Source organism: Plectropomus leopardus, chromosome 21 (genome assembly GCF_026936395.1).
Source record: "Plectropomus leopardus strain MGB_pleo_1.0 chromosome 21, ASM2693639v1, whole genome shotgun sequence".
Lineage (NCBI taxonomy): Eukaryota > Metazoa > Chordata > Actinopteri > Perciformes > Serranidae > Plectropomus > Plectropomus leopardus.
The window spans coordinates 12,512,148-12,529,388 of NC_142196.1; the positions used below are offsets into that span (position 1 = coordinate 12,512,148).

Here is a 17,241-nt window from a genome sequence, read left to right on the forward strand (position 1 = left end):
TCTTTAAAGGCTTAAAATTTTGAGAATGCCATCCCTCCTCCCAAGTGCCACAAATATTGTTCTCTTTTAAGAGAGGATGAGAGGGAAAAGTTTTGGCAATATTGTGTATGTTTGACATAAAGCAACAGATTTAATATGAATGGAGTGTGGGAGTATTAGATAGAAGAATAGAGCAAGTGGAAAAGACTTTGTGTAGGATATATAACATCACAGAGGGACAGAGGACTTTGAATAACATCAGAAAGAAAATAAAGCATAAACAATAAAAAGAAAAAGAAAAAAAAATAACAAACACAAGAAGTGTAGTGAGATATGTTTTTGCATGACCCCATATTTTTCTGTCCATGTGTTCCTAACAATTTATGGAGGACTAATTCACTAATAAGAGATAGTTAAGGCCATGGCAGTAACCTTGAGACGGTGGGTCAAATCAGGGGACCAGCCACGAAAGTGTGGGTTAGAAGGTTGGATGAATAATACATTTTGCTCAAAATCTTGTGTTTTATGAGCTACCAAACTACACTTGAAGTGCTAATAGAGTATAAGTTAATTATTAAAATAGTGGATCACATTTGAAAGATATTTGGTATTTGATTAATCTTTCATTAGTCAAAATTGTCAAGAATTTGCCAGTTCCATATTCTCGTATATAAGAATATTTGTTATTTTCTCATTTTTTTTGCTGTAAATATTATATCCTTGGGTTGTGTACTGTTGTTCAGACAACCAAGATGTAGACAACACCTTTGACTCTGGGAAATTTTTATAGGCACTATCTGCTTACATGTCAAATTGCTAATGGCCAGTAAATGTAAAAAATATAGTATCAACATATTAATCAATAGTGAAAATAATTGTCAATTAAAAAAAATAGCTTTGCTTGCATGGTGCCCAGTTATAAGCTATGAGCTGCAGATATATCCGCTCAAAGTACTTACATTTTGTTTTAGCTTTATGTCCAACACTATTTTGACTGTAGTTCAGTTCTGGTGACAGCAGAATACGGCAGCTTGGTCAGTGGCCAATGGTGTCTGGTTCCGATGCACAAGCCCCCCTTTTAGTGTCTGTATAAGATGTATTATGTTTTCAACAAGCTCCAATATAAACCAGTCTGCAGCATGACATAGTATAGAGAGTGAGAAAGTCAGTAAGGTGGTAGGCAGGATGGTGGATTAGTCAAACAAACACAAGACTTTTACCCAGGAGACAAGGTTTCATGTCCTGTGTGAAAACAAAAATGTGTGTTGAGGTTTTTTTCTTTTTCTTTTTTAAATCGGGTCACATAGTTAACCCGTAGAACCTGAGTTCTGTACAGATTCTTGTGAGATGGTTCAGCAGGGTCAGTTCTTCCAAACACAGATTTTGTTGAGAAACATGCACTGTAATGAGGCAACTGTTTTCCTAATCTCCTGGATGAACAGAGGAATATCAAGATAAAATGACCAATGATTAAATAGTCTAAAAATATAAAGACAACAAAAAAGGATTGAAGAAAGGACAGGAAGAATAGACATGCAAAACAGAAAACATTTTTTCCCTCTTCTTTAAACTCCGTATAAATCCCGTGAACAGTCTTGCCTCAATGAGGAAGTTTCTCTCCAAGTCGTACTGTCACATTTCTCTTTGAAATGTAATTCTTCCTACCCTCCCCTCTCTGTCTGTCTCTGTGTAGATCAACACAAACATAACATCAATATGTTGTCAGATAGATTGCTAGAGTGTGTGGGACAAGACACCACTTCTTGACAGCTGCTGAATAGAGACTGGCAACCACATGAAATTGCCTTCTAGAAGGAGGGGAAAAGGAAAATAACCTCGGACATTGATGTGCTATTTTAGATCCATCCCAGAAAATTCTACAATTTAATTAATTTGGTCCATTGTTTTTATATATATATATATACATATATATATACACAGTATATATATATATGTGTGTGTGTGTGTGTGTGTGTGTGTGTGTGTGTGTGTGTGTGTGTGGATATGAAGGCTGTCTTTGCAAATATGTATCATCTTTATTGACATGTTGTTGTCACTGTGGGCAGCATATGGAAGTTGTTTAATAATGTGACTCATACTGTGATTCCTAACATGATCCAAGATGTCCAAAAATAGCTTTAAGCAGATCACTGTAAGGACCTTTTCTCTAGCTTCTTTGAAAATGAAAATGAATGAAAATGAAAATGACTGCTATACATATCTCTTTCATATTTACAAGAGGATCAACTCCTCTGATTTTAGATTAAGACATTGCCCTAAAGGAATACGTCACCCCCCCCCCCCAAATGATGATCATTTGTATATCAGTTACTCCCTCCATGTCACATTTAAATCTTAAAAAAAACTTGTTTTTTTGCATGCCTTCCCAGTGACCTAGGAATACAAAAATGGAGAAAATTCTTTATTATTTGAAGTCATAGGGGTTGGCATTTAACCACAGCGAAACTGTTTCAAAATATTAATTTAAAACCTCTCACGCAACTCGTGTAGTAAAATCCAAGTCTCATCATATTATCAGTACTTCCCAAACACATGCATTTCTACTAAAACCTGATTATTTAAAATACTTAAGGCATAAGCAGTCTCACACACGTGCAAGTAGCACTGCTGCGTTGTTTATGCAGAGGTGTTTTAAATAGTACATTTTTAGCAAAAATGCATTGTAACATACCTGGATAAACGGGTGTTGGATTATACTGCACTAGTTGTGTGAGGGTTTGTAAACAAATGTGTTAATCTAGTTTTGCTGTTTTTGAACGCAGACCCCCTTCACTTCAACAGATCAAGAATTTTCTGTTTTTGGATTATTAATTCACTGTGAAGAAAAGTTAGTTTTTTTTTTAAGAATTCAACATAACACAGATTGAGTAATTGATATTAAAAATAATAACTTGGAGGTTGGAATACACACAGCTATGCTCAGGCCAGCCTTTACATTTTTTACCCCCAAATAAAGAATTTGTGTAGACTTTAAAAACACTTTTGTTCATTTTCATTTTGCACAGGTTGGTCAGAGTCATTGAACCTTTAACCCCGTAAAACAATATAATAAACAATATTTATTTGTCACTCAGCATCACAGTATCAGCAACAGTGGAATTTTTGTATTGTTTCCTCCCCCAACCTCTCCTTATTTCTTCGTGATGTTGCCCCACCCCCAGCCATCTACGAGCCCTCATGTGAGGCCTATAAGCATCTTGGCAGATCCTCTGACACCTACTGGATTGACCCTGATGGCAGCGGACCCCTAGGACCCTTCAAAGTCAATTGCAACATGACAGGTGTGTGTGTGTGTGAGGGCTTGAAATCACAGTCCTTTGTGTGTGCTATCATCTGTGATACGTTGTGCATGTGCGTGTGCATGTGCGTGTGTGCACGCTTCTCTACTCTGGCCCCAGTGACCTGTGAGGGAAGACAACTCTCCGGCCCTCCACATTCTTAACCTCAGACAGCAGCACTCTTAACCTGCTATACCTGGGGTTTCCATGGCAACACGATCACTGCTACTGACATTTAACTCTGAAGGAGCAGCCACGACAAACACACACAGATATACATACACACCAACCACAAACACATAAGAAACGAACCTGTTATGCAAACCTGAGGGTGCTCCAACGGTCTGAGTGACACTTCTGTCAATCACACACACACACATACCCACACACACCTCACTAACTCTACACACACACACGCACACAGAGTGGAATAAGTAGATAGTGTGGAACAGCAGAGCACGCAGGCAGAGCAAAGGCGAGACTTTTAATGAAATGTCACTGCACTCCGCTGGCTAGCCCCTTAGTCACGCTGAATAGCACACTCACACATCCCTCGGAAAATGTTAAGAGTTTCTCTTTCTCCCACTCGTACACACACACATACCTCAGAGACCTGAAATGCACGCACACATTCCCTGACTGACAGTGTGAATGAACAGGGAGATGTCTGAGTGACTGGCTCATGCTATAACAGCACAGAAGTGTCTATTAAACCCTGGAGTCTCATAGCTGTAACTTAGATTACACAGAAAGAACCTCACTGCCATGACAGTCAAACTGCATCTCTCTTTGTGTGTGTGTGTGTGTGTGTGTGTGTGTGTTTGTGTTTGTGTTTGTGTTTAATCTGTGTGTAACACATTATTTCCTACATCTAACTGTTTTATTCTCACAGATAGAGAATAGCTGTTTAAATGTTAACATGTTTGTGTGTATATAGAAGACAAAGTGTGGACAACTGTTATGAACAACCTGCCACCCAAAACTGCAGTGACCGGCTCCAGTAGAGAGAGACGCACCGTCTTACAGGTCAACTACAGTGCCTCTATGGACCAGGTAACACACACAAACCCACAATTGCATACATTATACACAGAAAGTTCTGTGTTGCAGCCCGGGTTTGTTTCCAACCCATGGCCCTTTGCTGCGATCCCAATTTTGAATTGTGCAGACTTTTTCTCCAACACTACACTGTGCCAATATTTTGTACTGTCAGTGTTGCGTTCTCAGTTGTGAGCTGATCAAAAGCTCCTCTGTTTTTTCTCACCCAAAACACACTAGAAACAATCACCCTTTTATGGACTCCTACAAGTCACTCACAGTGATACACAAAGAACAGCAGCACTCATGTGTGACTGTTTGTCAACTCAGTGAGTTAAAGGTAACCAGGTACAAAACAAAGTTTTGTCATTAAGTCATTATTTGTTGTCACTTCTTTTTTTAATTTTATTTCTACTTTTGAAACACCAAGAGAGCTGTGCACTGAGTTGTTTGTTAAGTTTGCCCAGTGCCTACCGGGTGTTTTTGAGAATCTAATGAAGCTTGATTGCCTGGTTTCCATAATTTCTAAATCAATAAAGGCAAAGACTGACCAGAAGTTGGTAACCTGACCTGGTGGTAACATTTATGCTGTGCCTGCTTTTACAAACCTACACCATGAGCACCGTCATATACTCTACAGCTATTGACTGCAATGTGAAACAGTTGAATGATACCTTAAAATTTAACCCTCAACTGATTCAGTCCTAATTCTTTCAAATGCACAATGCTAATTTAACCTGTTTCTTCTCATTTCTCTACCGTTTGCTGCATACAACTTATCACGCAGCAGTTCGGCCAGGTTGCTGTCATGTGCTGCTCATGCACGCAGTGTGTTCCAGGCATGAGAAAGAACCAGAGCCAGTTGCTTGCTGCTCCTCCTGAAACACCATTAACGGTTGCACTGCAGTGTGATATGGTTGGCAGTTTGTAGTTCAGTAGAAAGAAAATTGTGCTGACATAAAACTGCTCATAACAAGGTCTGTGGATTATCTCAAGTAACCAGGTCATGATTTCTGGAAAGAGACACTGCTACTGAATTTTTCACATGGATTTTTTTGGTGCTTTTAGTACTACAAGCCGAGAGCCATCTCGTTCCATTATGCTGGAGAGAAGGCCGATATCTCAAACGCTCGGCAACTCACACCAAAGCAATCTAGACTGACAAATAACAGTACATGTTATAGAAAAAACATATAGCCCATTTTTGATTTTGCGTTGAATTGTCCCTTTAATTTTCTGGTTAGTGGTTCTACATGTCGCATGAAGTCAAAAAGCCAGCTTTTTCTAGTCAGTTATTTGCCTCTGTCATCCAAAAGAACAGAGTGAGTGGGAACTTTACAGATTTCAACGCTCTGATGAGGAGTGACATCTACCTGCAATTTATACGAGACCACTGTGTTCCATGAGATGACAGGGTTTGAGTAGCATATCCTTCCTGTAATTATGTTCCCCCCCTAATTTGTATGGATCACTTGTTCCATTTTCAGCTTCTCTAAATCACAGGAAGCTGAATTAAAACACTGCATTTTGTTTCATTTTGCAGCTCAATAATTAGTTTAAATTCCCGTCCAGCTGAATAAGGAAAAATGAAAATATATATCTGTACTTGTGTTTTCAGGTGACAGCCATCACCACCAGTGCAGAATACTGTGAGCAGCAAATCGCCTACAGCTGTCGCATGTCCAGACTGCTCAACACTCCAGGTAAGGGCTGAGGATGGCATCTTAATTTACCACTGACTCAAATACAAGTACACAGCATGGAGACAGACAGGATGTTCTATTCGTCTCATAGTCAGAATTTGATGGGGAAGTCATGTTAACAACATATCTTTCCCCATGTCTTTCTGCCTGGAAATACAACAGAGACAATACAAATTAAACAGGGTTCATATGGTCAAGGAAAAAACAGGAAATGTCCAATTTGAAATGAGCCATAGCAAAGCCTTGAAAGGCTTTGAGGGAAATGAAAAATCAGGAAAATAATTAAAGCAAATATCTAAAATATATGTGGTTCACTTGAGGACAGTCAAGAAAATCTTACTGTTTTAGTCAAGTAATTTAACAAAAAAGCAGAATCACTCGTTATTAATGTTGCATTACATATGTTCTCTACGGGAGGTAATGTCATGTCGACACCAACCTGAGTTGCAGCATGTTTACTAGAGAAAAGTAAATTTGCACAAGCGAAAGTGCAAATTTAATACTATTTGGCTTCCCATAGACAAGTGTAAGGCATGGCTTAAACTGGGATGTGCAAAACATTTGACACTGTGACATTTCAAACATGCGTGAGGCAGCACCATTTAAGTGCTAAATGATCGAAGCACCAGGCTGCTGCTGCACATAAATCAGCTCTTACTCTCACTTCGTCACCCCGCCTACCAGCTTCTTTTTCATCTGCCACCAAGCAAACAACATTTTTGATGCTGTATCCAAACACAAACCCTTAACTGCACTGTGGACACTTAAGGTGGTTAATTCGCACTGTTCCTACATGATGTGTTGGGCCAGATTGTCCCAGGTGCTCATACATGTGGACAATTGGGCTGAACCAATATTTCTAGGCTCAACAGAGGCTATGTGATGACACCGTGGAAAAGTCTAAATGCATTTGCATTTGAGTTTATGGACCATTCATCATCTGGATATCGTTGAGAAAAATAAGTACCTGCTCTCAGAGATTAGAATCATGAATCTTGTTAAGATCTCAATGGACAGGCTGGATGTGAATTGGAAAGAAGTAGTGTTAGTCTGCACAAAGATAGTTCTCAGGTTGATTTACAGCAGAAGCCACCCTGAACCAACTCTTCCAAAAACATTTCACAGAGGCAGAGATGGACTGTAAGTGACTCAGCTGCTTTTCAGGTTGCTGTCAGGGACTTTTTCCCCAAAACAGCTAAAGTTTGTATGAGACAACTGGGACAAAACCATCATTTTCCAGAGTGTGGGATATGGCGAAGGTTCTGCTTGTCCTAGCTCATGCACAGGCCAGTTTAGAGGGAGCATTTTCCACCAACAGATAATTGACAGTGGAAAGTAAGAAGTTTTGTCGAACTGCAAAAGAAAAGAAGGCATCTCTGCTGGCCATTGAAAAGCAATTTGATGAGAAGCTTGCAGAAATGAGCAGGTAAACTGTGTGTGGGTGGTTTTCGAGGAATGTCTTTTGTTCATGCTCCATTAGTTTAATAGTAAACAGGAAAGATAGTTAAAATCCCCAAGAGACAGTTAGTTTGTACCTGGCATTGCTGCATCCTAAAGTTCTTTTAACATCTGTCAAAGTTACTGGTTGATGTATTTATTTATTTAGAACCGATTTTCCAATCATTATTCCTTCCTCTCATTTGTATTGTGTTCATACCCAAATTTCTTTCCAGGTTACGCAGTGAAAACACAAGATAAAAATCAAACAATCCAAAGCACATAGAATAAAAACATTAAAGGCAAACAGGCAAAAGCACATGTAGTATAAAACAATGAAAACAATAGAACAACAGTAAAACAAACAAACAAATAAAATGTATTTAAAAGAAACTTAATTAAAAGCATTGGCGAACAAATAGCTCTTTAGCTTGGATTAGAATTTATACTTATTTAAGGCAGCATGATGGAATGCCATTGTTCCAACCCTATGTTGGTTTTTCTGCTAATTTGTCACCCATCTGTGTGTTTGAACTGTTGCTTTCAGCCTGTCTCTACCTAGCTCTACGGTTGATAGGACTGAAACAGACCATTGGAAATGAGTTGTGGCCTGGCTGAGCTCAGTCTGAGTAGATTAACATGGATTACATTCATTTGCATTAGATTTGTTTGGACTCAGTCACTTTGGCTGTAATGTGCTTGAGCGAGGCCTGGTAAGGTTTTCTGTCAGTTTGGCTTGGATTAGTTGGTCTGGCTTGTGAATGGTTGAGTTGTGTGTAAGGTTTGCCCTGGATTGGACCTATTTGGTTGGTGTTAGGGTTGGGTTTAGTGGAGTTTCAGCAGGGTTTGGAATAGCTTTTTATGCAGTTGAGAAGAGTTAGAGAGGAGGGCTCGCAGCTGTGTTTTACTCTTGTTTTGCTCAGTCAGTGTCAAAGCTTGGTATTTAATCTAATATCTTGTTTGAGGAAGACATCTGTGTGTGTGTGTGTGCGCGTGCGCGTGTGTGCGTGTGTGTGAGAAAGAGAGAGAGGAGGGGTTGTGTTGGCCAGAGGAAAGAAAGTAAAAAGGCAGAAAACGGTTCTGACAATGACGGCAAGCTTGTTATTCTCATAGTGAAAAACACAGCACTGTGAATAATAATATGCACAGGCGCACGCACAGTGCACACACACATACACACACCAAGATCCACCTCCGGATAGCTTCATAAAGACAAGACACTCCTGGCAATTAGAGTGAGTGAGAGGAGATAGAAAGAGTGTGACGGAGGGGGAGAGGATTTCAGGTTTGTTAGATGTATGCCTGCGTATGTGTGTGTTTGTGTATGTGTGTTTGTCCATGGTCCTTGATTGACTGAGTAGGAATAAAGCAATAGGTGGTTAGTAATAGCCGGGTATTAGTGCAGCCAACCAAAACTTTGCCATTAACTTCCAATGCACTAAGAAAAGACGCCTACGCCTCCGAACGCAGTGTGCACACACACACAAATACACACACCTTATTAATACACTCTTTTTTTACACTCAAGCTTAAAATGCACACATTGAACCCCCCTCCCTCAACCACACACACAGTCAGTCACTCAGTCAGTCAGTCCTTCAAGTTTACTCCTAATTCACTACCTTGCAAGTTAGGGAAATCCAATTACCAGTCTAGAATGACTGAGAAAGTAGGACCGGGAAAAATCATTTACCCCAAAATATGCTTCATAAATTAGCTGTCAGCTTTCATCAAATTACACTGTCAACAGCATTTTTTTCTGTGAACCACAGACACACTCATATACGCATGGCTACACAGACACACTCTTGCTACTCTTCTCCTTCCACTTCCACTATTTTTTTCTTTTAAATTCATCTAGATCTCATCTATTACACTAGTGCTGGCATTTTACAGCTAAACGAACCGTTAAATGGGAATTATATTCTGCCACCAGTGACACCCCTAATTTGGAACTTGGGCAGTAATTGTCCTAATTGTCTGACCTCTTTTACGTATTCTGGCCCTTTAGTGTTTTTTATTACCTCCTTTCAGTCAGACTGGTCCTGCACCTGCAAACACACACACACACACACACGCGCGCGCGCTCGTGCGCACGGACACACACACACACAACTCGTCTCTGTCCAACATTTGCAGGATGAGTAGGTAAAATAATGGGAGAGCATGATGCTGATGCATGCAGCAACACACACACAAAGACAACTTGAAGAGGCGCACAAACTCAGGCAATATTTCCCTTCTCTCTCCCTCCTCCTCCCCTACGTTTCTATCTCATCTCTTCCTCTCTCCACTGGTCCCCATCATCTTCTGCATCCACATTTATCAATTTATACCCATCTTTCTCTCCTCTTAGTCCACACTTACCACCCCCAACTCCCCTTTGTTTTTCCTCTCATCCCATCTACCATCTCAAGTCTCAGTTTTGCCTCTCCCATTCTTCACCTCCAATTTTGCCTCACATTATTTTCCTCCTTACACTTAAAATCCTCCCTTTCCTCCACCCCATCTCTCTGCCCCTGTCTTCTCACTCACTCTGTTGAACACTTCTTCCATTAGTGTTGAAATAACAGCTTTTAGAAGAGAATTAGCTCCCTTCACTAATGATTTAGAATCATCCCTTTAAGCGTAAACAACCTGTAAACAACCAGTGGCACAAGGCTTGCACAAACAAGCTCCTGAGAAGATGCAGATGCAGATAAAAACACACAGCTATCGTTCTCTGACACACATACTCACAGCCAAAGAGGAATTAGGATGAAGTGTACGCTTAGGGTTTGTACTTCGACAGAAGACAGTCGCCTTGAAAAGTTAAGAATGTCCAGTGTAAAAAAAACTAAGTGATTTTATTCATTCTTTGAGTTTCCTTGTCACTGTTGCTCCTTATTCCCTTTTGAAACTACATTATGTTTTTTATATACCTGACATCCTGTTTCCATCCGTGTGGCTGGGCATCATACAATCAGTGTTCTGCACTTGACCCACATGTATAGAAGTTGGTGGTCTTCAAACAACTGCTTGAAATGACCCATTACAACTCTCAGCAACTCTTCCAAAATTTTCCGTTTTGTTGCACTGGAACGTGGTTTTACATCATTCGCAGTTCCTAGTTCTGCTTTCTGAGATAAATGGAGCACAGCAAAATTACTACTTTGTTAAGATAAGGGGACCTTGATCATCGTAGTTACAGCAATAACCACTTGGGAATACCATAGTAATGATTCAAAGAAGAAAATACGGACTGTTGGTGGGTAACAGGAAATGAACAGTGGTCTCTGGTGTTGATGTCGTGGTACATCAGTAGGTGTAGGATCATTCAATATGGAACAAATTCCTATGAATACTGGAATGAATTCAAGCAATGCTTCTGATAAACTGAAGTTCTGTTGAAATAAATAATCATACTGTGGTACACAGATACCTGCTTTTGATCACTGAAACTGCGGTGGAGCCACAAACAACCAAAACCAACAAACTTAAACATATGTGTTTGTTTATTGAACAGAACGACTAAAACTCCGATTCCCATTTTCTGTTTTGCTTATTAAAAAACGTGTTGTTTCTCTCTTTATTTGTCAGACTTGCCTGAAGCAGTTCATAGAATCATTTATAGAATCCAGGCTAATGAAGAGAGAAATGTTTCCATCAAATAAATGAGCTCATTACTCCAGTGAAATGCTCTTCAGTAAGACATGTGTTTAATATTTGCACAGTTTAGAGGCGCCGCTGACACACACATAATACGTTTTCTGCTAAGGAAGCTTTAGCTGAAACATTGGCCAATTGGGAACAGGGTGTTTATGACTACTAGAATTATAAAGTTATTCCTTTTGACCATTTTGCATTTGGTGGACAGTGGCTTGTAACATATGTCTGTATACCCAAATAATTGGCAGCAATATAATATGTGTAATAAAGCCTTTTATAATAAAGGAAGAACATAAATTCCTCAGTAAAATATCTTGTAAATGATAACATTAGACATAAAGGTTTAACTTACTGACAGACTGTAGCATTACCAAGCCAAACTATTTTTGTCTAATGTAACTGTGTCATCCAATCATGAATCAGTCCAAATTAATTTGTTCTTGTGTGCAAAGTAACACTGAGAGCAAAATTCTAATCGTAGCTAATCGTAACATTTTGAGATAATAGCCTGACAACCCTAAAAGGAGACTGCAGATAATGCTGCAGCCAGTTTCCCTCTGCTAAGTAAAGCTTTCACTTGCTGTCAGCAAAACAACACCCAGTTAATCCGGGGTGATGTCATAAAGTTGAAATTATCAATTTAATTTTTGTCCAGTCATGTCAAAAGTTATTATGATAGTGGTAAATGCTGTCCTTATAAAGTGCTATTATTTCAGGATTTTATCACATTAATGACTTTTGTTATGTTTGCATATTTATTGGCTGCTAAAATGTTACAGGCCACTAAAAAGAGGGTACATGTAAGCAATAAGGCAGTAAGCAATATACAGTAGATAGGTGGAAACAGGAAAAAAAGAGTTTACAGAGTGAGGATGATAAAATGGAGAAAGCTGAAAAGAGAGAAAGTGGAACAGAGGGAGTAATTGGAACTCTTGTTCTCTAATCTGTCAAAACACTTCAGTCACAGGTTGAGCAAAAGGACTGTGCTGTGACCAACAATAGACTGCTGATCTTGATCTCAGGGTGTACAGTAGGGCACTAAAATAATAGACTTGGGACGAGTTAGGGTTGGGTGATATGACAGCATGTGCAATTGTTGAAAAGTGTCTACCAGCAAAGATTTGGCTATATCCTTCTGCCATGGGAGTTAATTTAACACTCGAAATTATTGTTCTCAAGAGCCTTAAAGACACCCAATTTTGAAATGTTTTTAGTTTAACGGTTTTTTTTTACCTTTTATTTTCAATTGAAATGTTGTAACACATAAGGCAGCTATTATTTTGTTCTTATGTTAGTTTCAATAAATGGCAGTTATTTTTAAAATTATTTTAAACCATTTCTTAACTGAATTTATTGAACAATTACTGTATCCTGATATATATGGCAATGTAAGGCAGCTTTATTTGTATAGTACAACATGGCAATTCAAAGTGCTTTACAGAGCAATAAAATATATGACACGTTAAAGGATAGACATTTGCAATAAAAAAGTGACGAGAAAAGGTATAAGAGGTCTGATTGAGTAATAAGTGATTTAATTTTTTTTTTAAGTCACCACTAAAATAGCAAAAGCGCAGACAAGAGATGCAAAGGTAAAATGATTAATTATAATGTTTTAAAACCAAGTTTTAAAAAAGGTTTGCTGTCATAACAGGATGGAGTTGGCAATGTATAAAGTTATACTGATTTATATACAGTGATATAAAATGATATCCCATGATAGAGGAACTTTGCCATATCACCCACCCACAAGTATATCCACCCACAAATATATATTCACGTTGAGTTCACCTTTATTTTTTATGTGTTGTGCATTGAAAATGCATTGAAACCTTGTGCTTAGCAGCACCCTCTGCCTGAAACATCTCCAGACAAAAAAACAGACATATTACAGAGAATATACAGCGATAACAGACAGCCAATAATGATTTCTTTTGTCTTATGGGCATTTAGAGAGAGTTGTCCTGGCACCATATACCTTCCGCTTCTCTCCTATAAGATTTTTCTTCACTGTCACTTGTTAAACCAATCGCTGTGGTGTTATCTGCAAATGTTATGATGCTGTTAACTGGCTAAACAACTCTAAAGGCTTCATTTATTGGCTTCATTAGGTTTTCGTCTGCATTGTTTTGATGAATATACACTGGTCACAGGGTGTGATGTTTTACGATAACGTGGCTCATGAATTCTGGTGTAGAAGACTCTCACCCATAACAACCGCGAACAAAAACGCAGGTCATGAATTGGTCTTTGGTGTAAAATACATACGAGAACCAAAGGGGAAGAGAGAATGATGGACACAGGAGGAGAGGGAAGAAACGGGGGTGGCCAGAGATGTGAGATGAGCGTGTTTCAGGATAATGAGGCTGTGTGTATGCGTGGCGTTGTTACACTCTGCTCCATGGGGAATTCTGGTCTCAATTATTGCCTCACAAGTCACAGCAAGCCAACCACTGCAATATTCCACACACACTCACAGGTCCCACACACACTTGCATCACACCCTAATGACTTTATTCTGCAGCACTGGTTAACCACTTGTTTATTTTTTTCTCTTGTTTGTGGTTTTTGATGTTCATCATTAACCTTTACAAATGCAGCAGTGGCAGACAATTGCCTTTTTCTCTCTCTTGCCTCTCGCTTTCACTCTCTTGTGTTTTGCCAAAAAATAACAGATACTGGTTCACTGCTGTGAATGTGAAAAAGGCTAGCTGATATCCATCTGAAGTGCAAAAGTCTGTCCCTAATTATGTTTTATTGGAAAATATGAAATCCTTAACTAATCCACAATATGTGCTGCTGACTCCTTCACTGTGTGGCTTTTAATTTAAACTTATCGTTACCTTGTTTTTTTTGTGTTTTTTAGTAGTTTTACTGTTGATTAAAAACAAATAAGATCATACTGCGAGGGACCTTGTCACTGGCTTCTAACTGTTTGAGATTATGTCATTATTAATTTTAATATCCCTTTATGTTTTATCTATTATCCCCTTTTATTAGCCTATTGTGCCCACACAGTGCCCAATTGTGCCACGTCTTTCATTACCCGACTAATGTTCTGGTTACAATGTTATTAATTTATGAAAGCACTCGAGGCAAGAAGCAAGTCAGGGGCCAAGAGAGAACAAGAACTAATATATCAAAAGACAAGAGAGAGGAGAACTATCACCAGGGTCCTCGGGCGTCTCTCTCGCTCTCCTCATCACCCCGGTGTCCGCCCTTCTTTTTCCCATCCTTTTCTTACCCCCTGTAGACAAGATGCTAATTAACGCTAAATTATCTTCTCTATCTTTCCCGGCATTAAATGCGCTGATGAGAATCCGCCTCCTTTCAAGGTTGCAGGCAGCTTTCTGTACCCCCCACCCCACCCATTACAGGCAGGGGCAGGGGAGCTAAGGGTGTTCAGTCAGTTGATAAGAGGCATTCGAGGCTGACGTGTAAAGTTAGGCTTTTTATAGAACAGCAAATTAACGGATGGAATTAGCCTGAAACCTTTCTACAGCTTCAGATAAGGTAGACACCTGAAGACACCTGTGGTGGTGCAGGCTGAAGGTTTGCTAATGTGAAACAGCACTTTGTGTGTGTGTGTGTGTGTGTGTGTGTGTGTGTGTGTGTGTGTGTGTGTGTGTGTGTGTGTGTGTGTGTGCGAAGGTGTGGGTTTTTTTGTGACAAAGTGGTGTTTGGTAAGAGAGACTGTACAAGAAACAGAGTAACAAAGTGTGATCCGTCACAGAGAAGCCAATATCATTTACATCCCATAATGTGCGCTCTCTGGTTGCCGTTGCCTTGGTAATGCGTCATTGCCCGGGATAATGCTGTCATATGTTGTGTTGACAGAGTCATGTGTCTTATCCGGCACCACGTCTGTCTACCTGAGTGCAACACTTACAGCTCATAGCCACAGAGGTGCCAGTGTCGAAGGAAAAGAGTGTAACATTTTACAGTACATTAAGTTGGAGTAATAAGGTGTTTGCAAGGGCAGCATCTCTCTCTTTTCTCTTTTATTTCCTCCGTTACGCTTTTTCTCCCTTCGCATTTCTTTTTTTCTCATTCTCATTGTGCTTGTCGTTTTCTCTCCTACAGTCTCTTAGTCACACAGACTCATGAGCGTCCCAAGGGTGGTAAAGTTAGGGCCACAGTGTGTACAGTAACTGTGTATCTGTCTGGTGGCGGTCTGTGCAGACGGATGGTGTGTGTGGTGTACCTTTGGAAAGACAACACCACCTGCTAGTGAAGCTTTTGGTGTGTATGTGTTTTTTTCAAAGCCTCTCTGTCTCGCTCAGTACTTTTGTGTGTGTGTGTGTGTGTGTGTGTGTGTGTGTGTGCGCGTACGTGCTTATTGGCACTGCTATAGAGTGAGTTGTCCATGCCTGCTGCCCACTGGCTGCAACATTCATCCAGCATGTCAAATACTTTCTGCTCCCAGTTTGCCCAGTGTTGGGCTGAGTGCATGAATTCTGTTTCCAGTACAGGAAGAAAAAAAGCCATCATGGAATTAACGCGAGTAAAACAACAAAGCTTATTTTTAAGATGTAGATAAATTAGTTTGAAACACCTGAATTAATTAACAAAACCCCTATTTTAGTGCAAACAGGGTCAAAGAACTTGAAACAAAATGTATTCATTTTATTCCCTTCAGTGCAGACTGCAATAAAATTTAACTGTAATTCGAATGCAGCGCTACCAGTGTTTCCACACCTGGGACATGGATCTGGATGGTTTCCAGCAGTACAAGCATCTTACTAACCTAGAAATGTCAAATATTCTAAGAAAGATGTGCTGAGAGTGAGAGTGCTGAAAATGTGTAAAAGCCTTAACACAATTTCATGTTTTTCACTCCGGAGAAATGTGTCTGATGTACCCGCAGACGCTGGAAGCTTAAATTAGTACTCTGTTTTAGGGCACAGCCAAAGATCAAATGGTATGGGCTGCTCTCGGTCATGTTTAGCTCGAGGTAAACTGGTTCACACTCAAAGGTAAAAGTAGTCTTTTGAAGTTCTCATTTACTGTTAATGCATTTATGCAGAAGAAAAATGAATATTAAGGCTGATGCCTTTTTCAGTGTGTAGGCTCAGTTGTCACAGTCTAAACTCTTTCAGGTAGGTTGTGTCAGGTGCATATAAATAAAACCACAGCTCCAACACTGTCAATAAAAATAGAGCACTTTTAAGGAAAAGACTAAATTTACAGAAAAACAGCAATATGTGTAGAAAGAACAACAATAACACTTGTATTTTGCCACTGCTCTCAGCGCATGCATCCCCAGTTTCTTCAATGACAGTAGGTTATTAAAAACAGTTGCACACAGCAGAGCTTAAAATTAGTTCTACTTGGAAAAAATGTCATTGGATTAGTAAATGCCACTCCACTTATCCCTCTGTAACCTTTTCAGTTGCTTGGTATTCTTTTTGACTTTTTGAGTCTTTACTTTACTTTTAAATCCATAATACATTAAAAGGCAAGGGACATAGTTAATGCTGTACTCTAATTACTCTTACACTTTAAGACCAAACTTCAACTTACAATTGTGGTTTTTGTGTCATTGGTGCTATAAAATAGTAGGAGCAACAAGACTTCTGCTGTTTCCATAGCAGCTGCTCTAAAGTACAGAAGTAATTGTCATCAAGAACTTTTCTAAATTTCTCATTTTATCTTCAGTGTTGGATATGTGCATTTATATAGGAATTTCAACAATAATTGAATATAGAAATAAAATATGGGTGTCATTTTATCTGGAGAGTCCACCATATAGTTTAAAGGATATTTGTAACATTCCATTAGTTTATTGAATTATATTTAACAATTCAACAGTTTGCTTTATTGCATAGATGTTTAAAAGATTATCTTTACAGTATACAGTATGTGACAATTCACAAACATACCCACATATTGTCAGAATAATTTGGTTGAACTTGAACAATTCACTCAGCCTATGCAGTCTCCCCGAAGAGTTGCGATCCCAGCAATTAACCCAAATTCTGTGCAACCTTTTGTCCAATTACCACAACTTCACCGCAAATTTGACTATTTCAGACGGTTAAAATCTCATTTCATTGTAGAGCTGCCAGCCACATATTGATCCACTCAGCCCCTAAGTGTATGACAGGGTAACACACAGTGACAGGCATAACTGTCAT

General features: G+C 39.3%; 1 protein-coding gene across 2 annotated transcripts in view; it reads left to right on the top strand.

Moving 5' to 3' along the window:
* Positions 1-17,241, top strand: part of cntnap2a (contactin associated protein 2a) — a 376,461-nt gene that overhangs the window by 244,307 nt on the left and 114,913 nt on the right. For both annotated transcript variants that reach the window (XM_088071612.1, XM_042510367.2), the window contains exons 13-15: positions 3,162-3,281; positions 4,216-4,331; positions 5,935-6,019. In XM_088071612.1, coding sequence (XP_087927738.1) covers positions 3,162-3,281; positions 4,216-4,331; positions 5,935-6,019 — 321 coding nt within the window. The remainder of the gene's footprint in view (positions 1-3,161; positions 3,282-4,215; positions 4,332-5,934; positions 6,020-17,241) is intronic.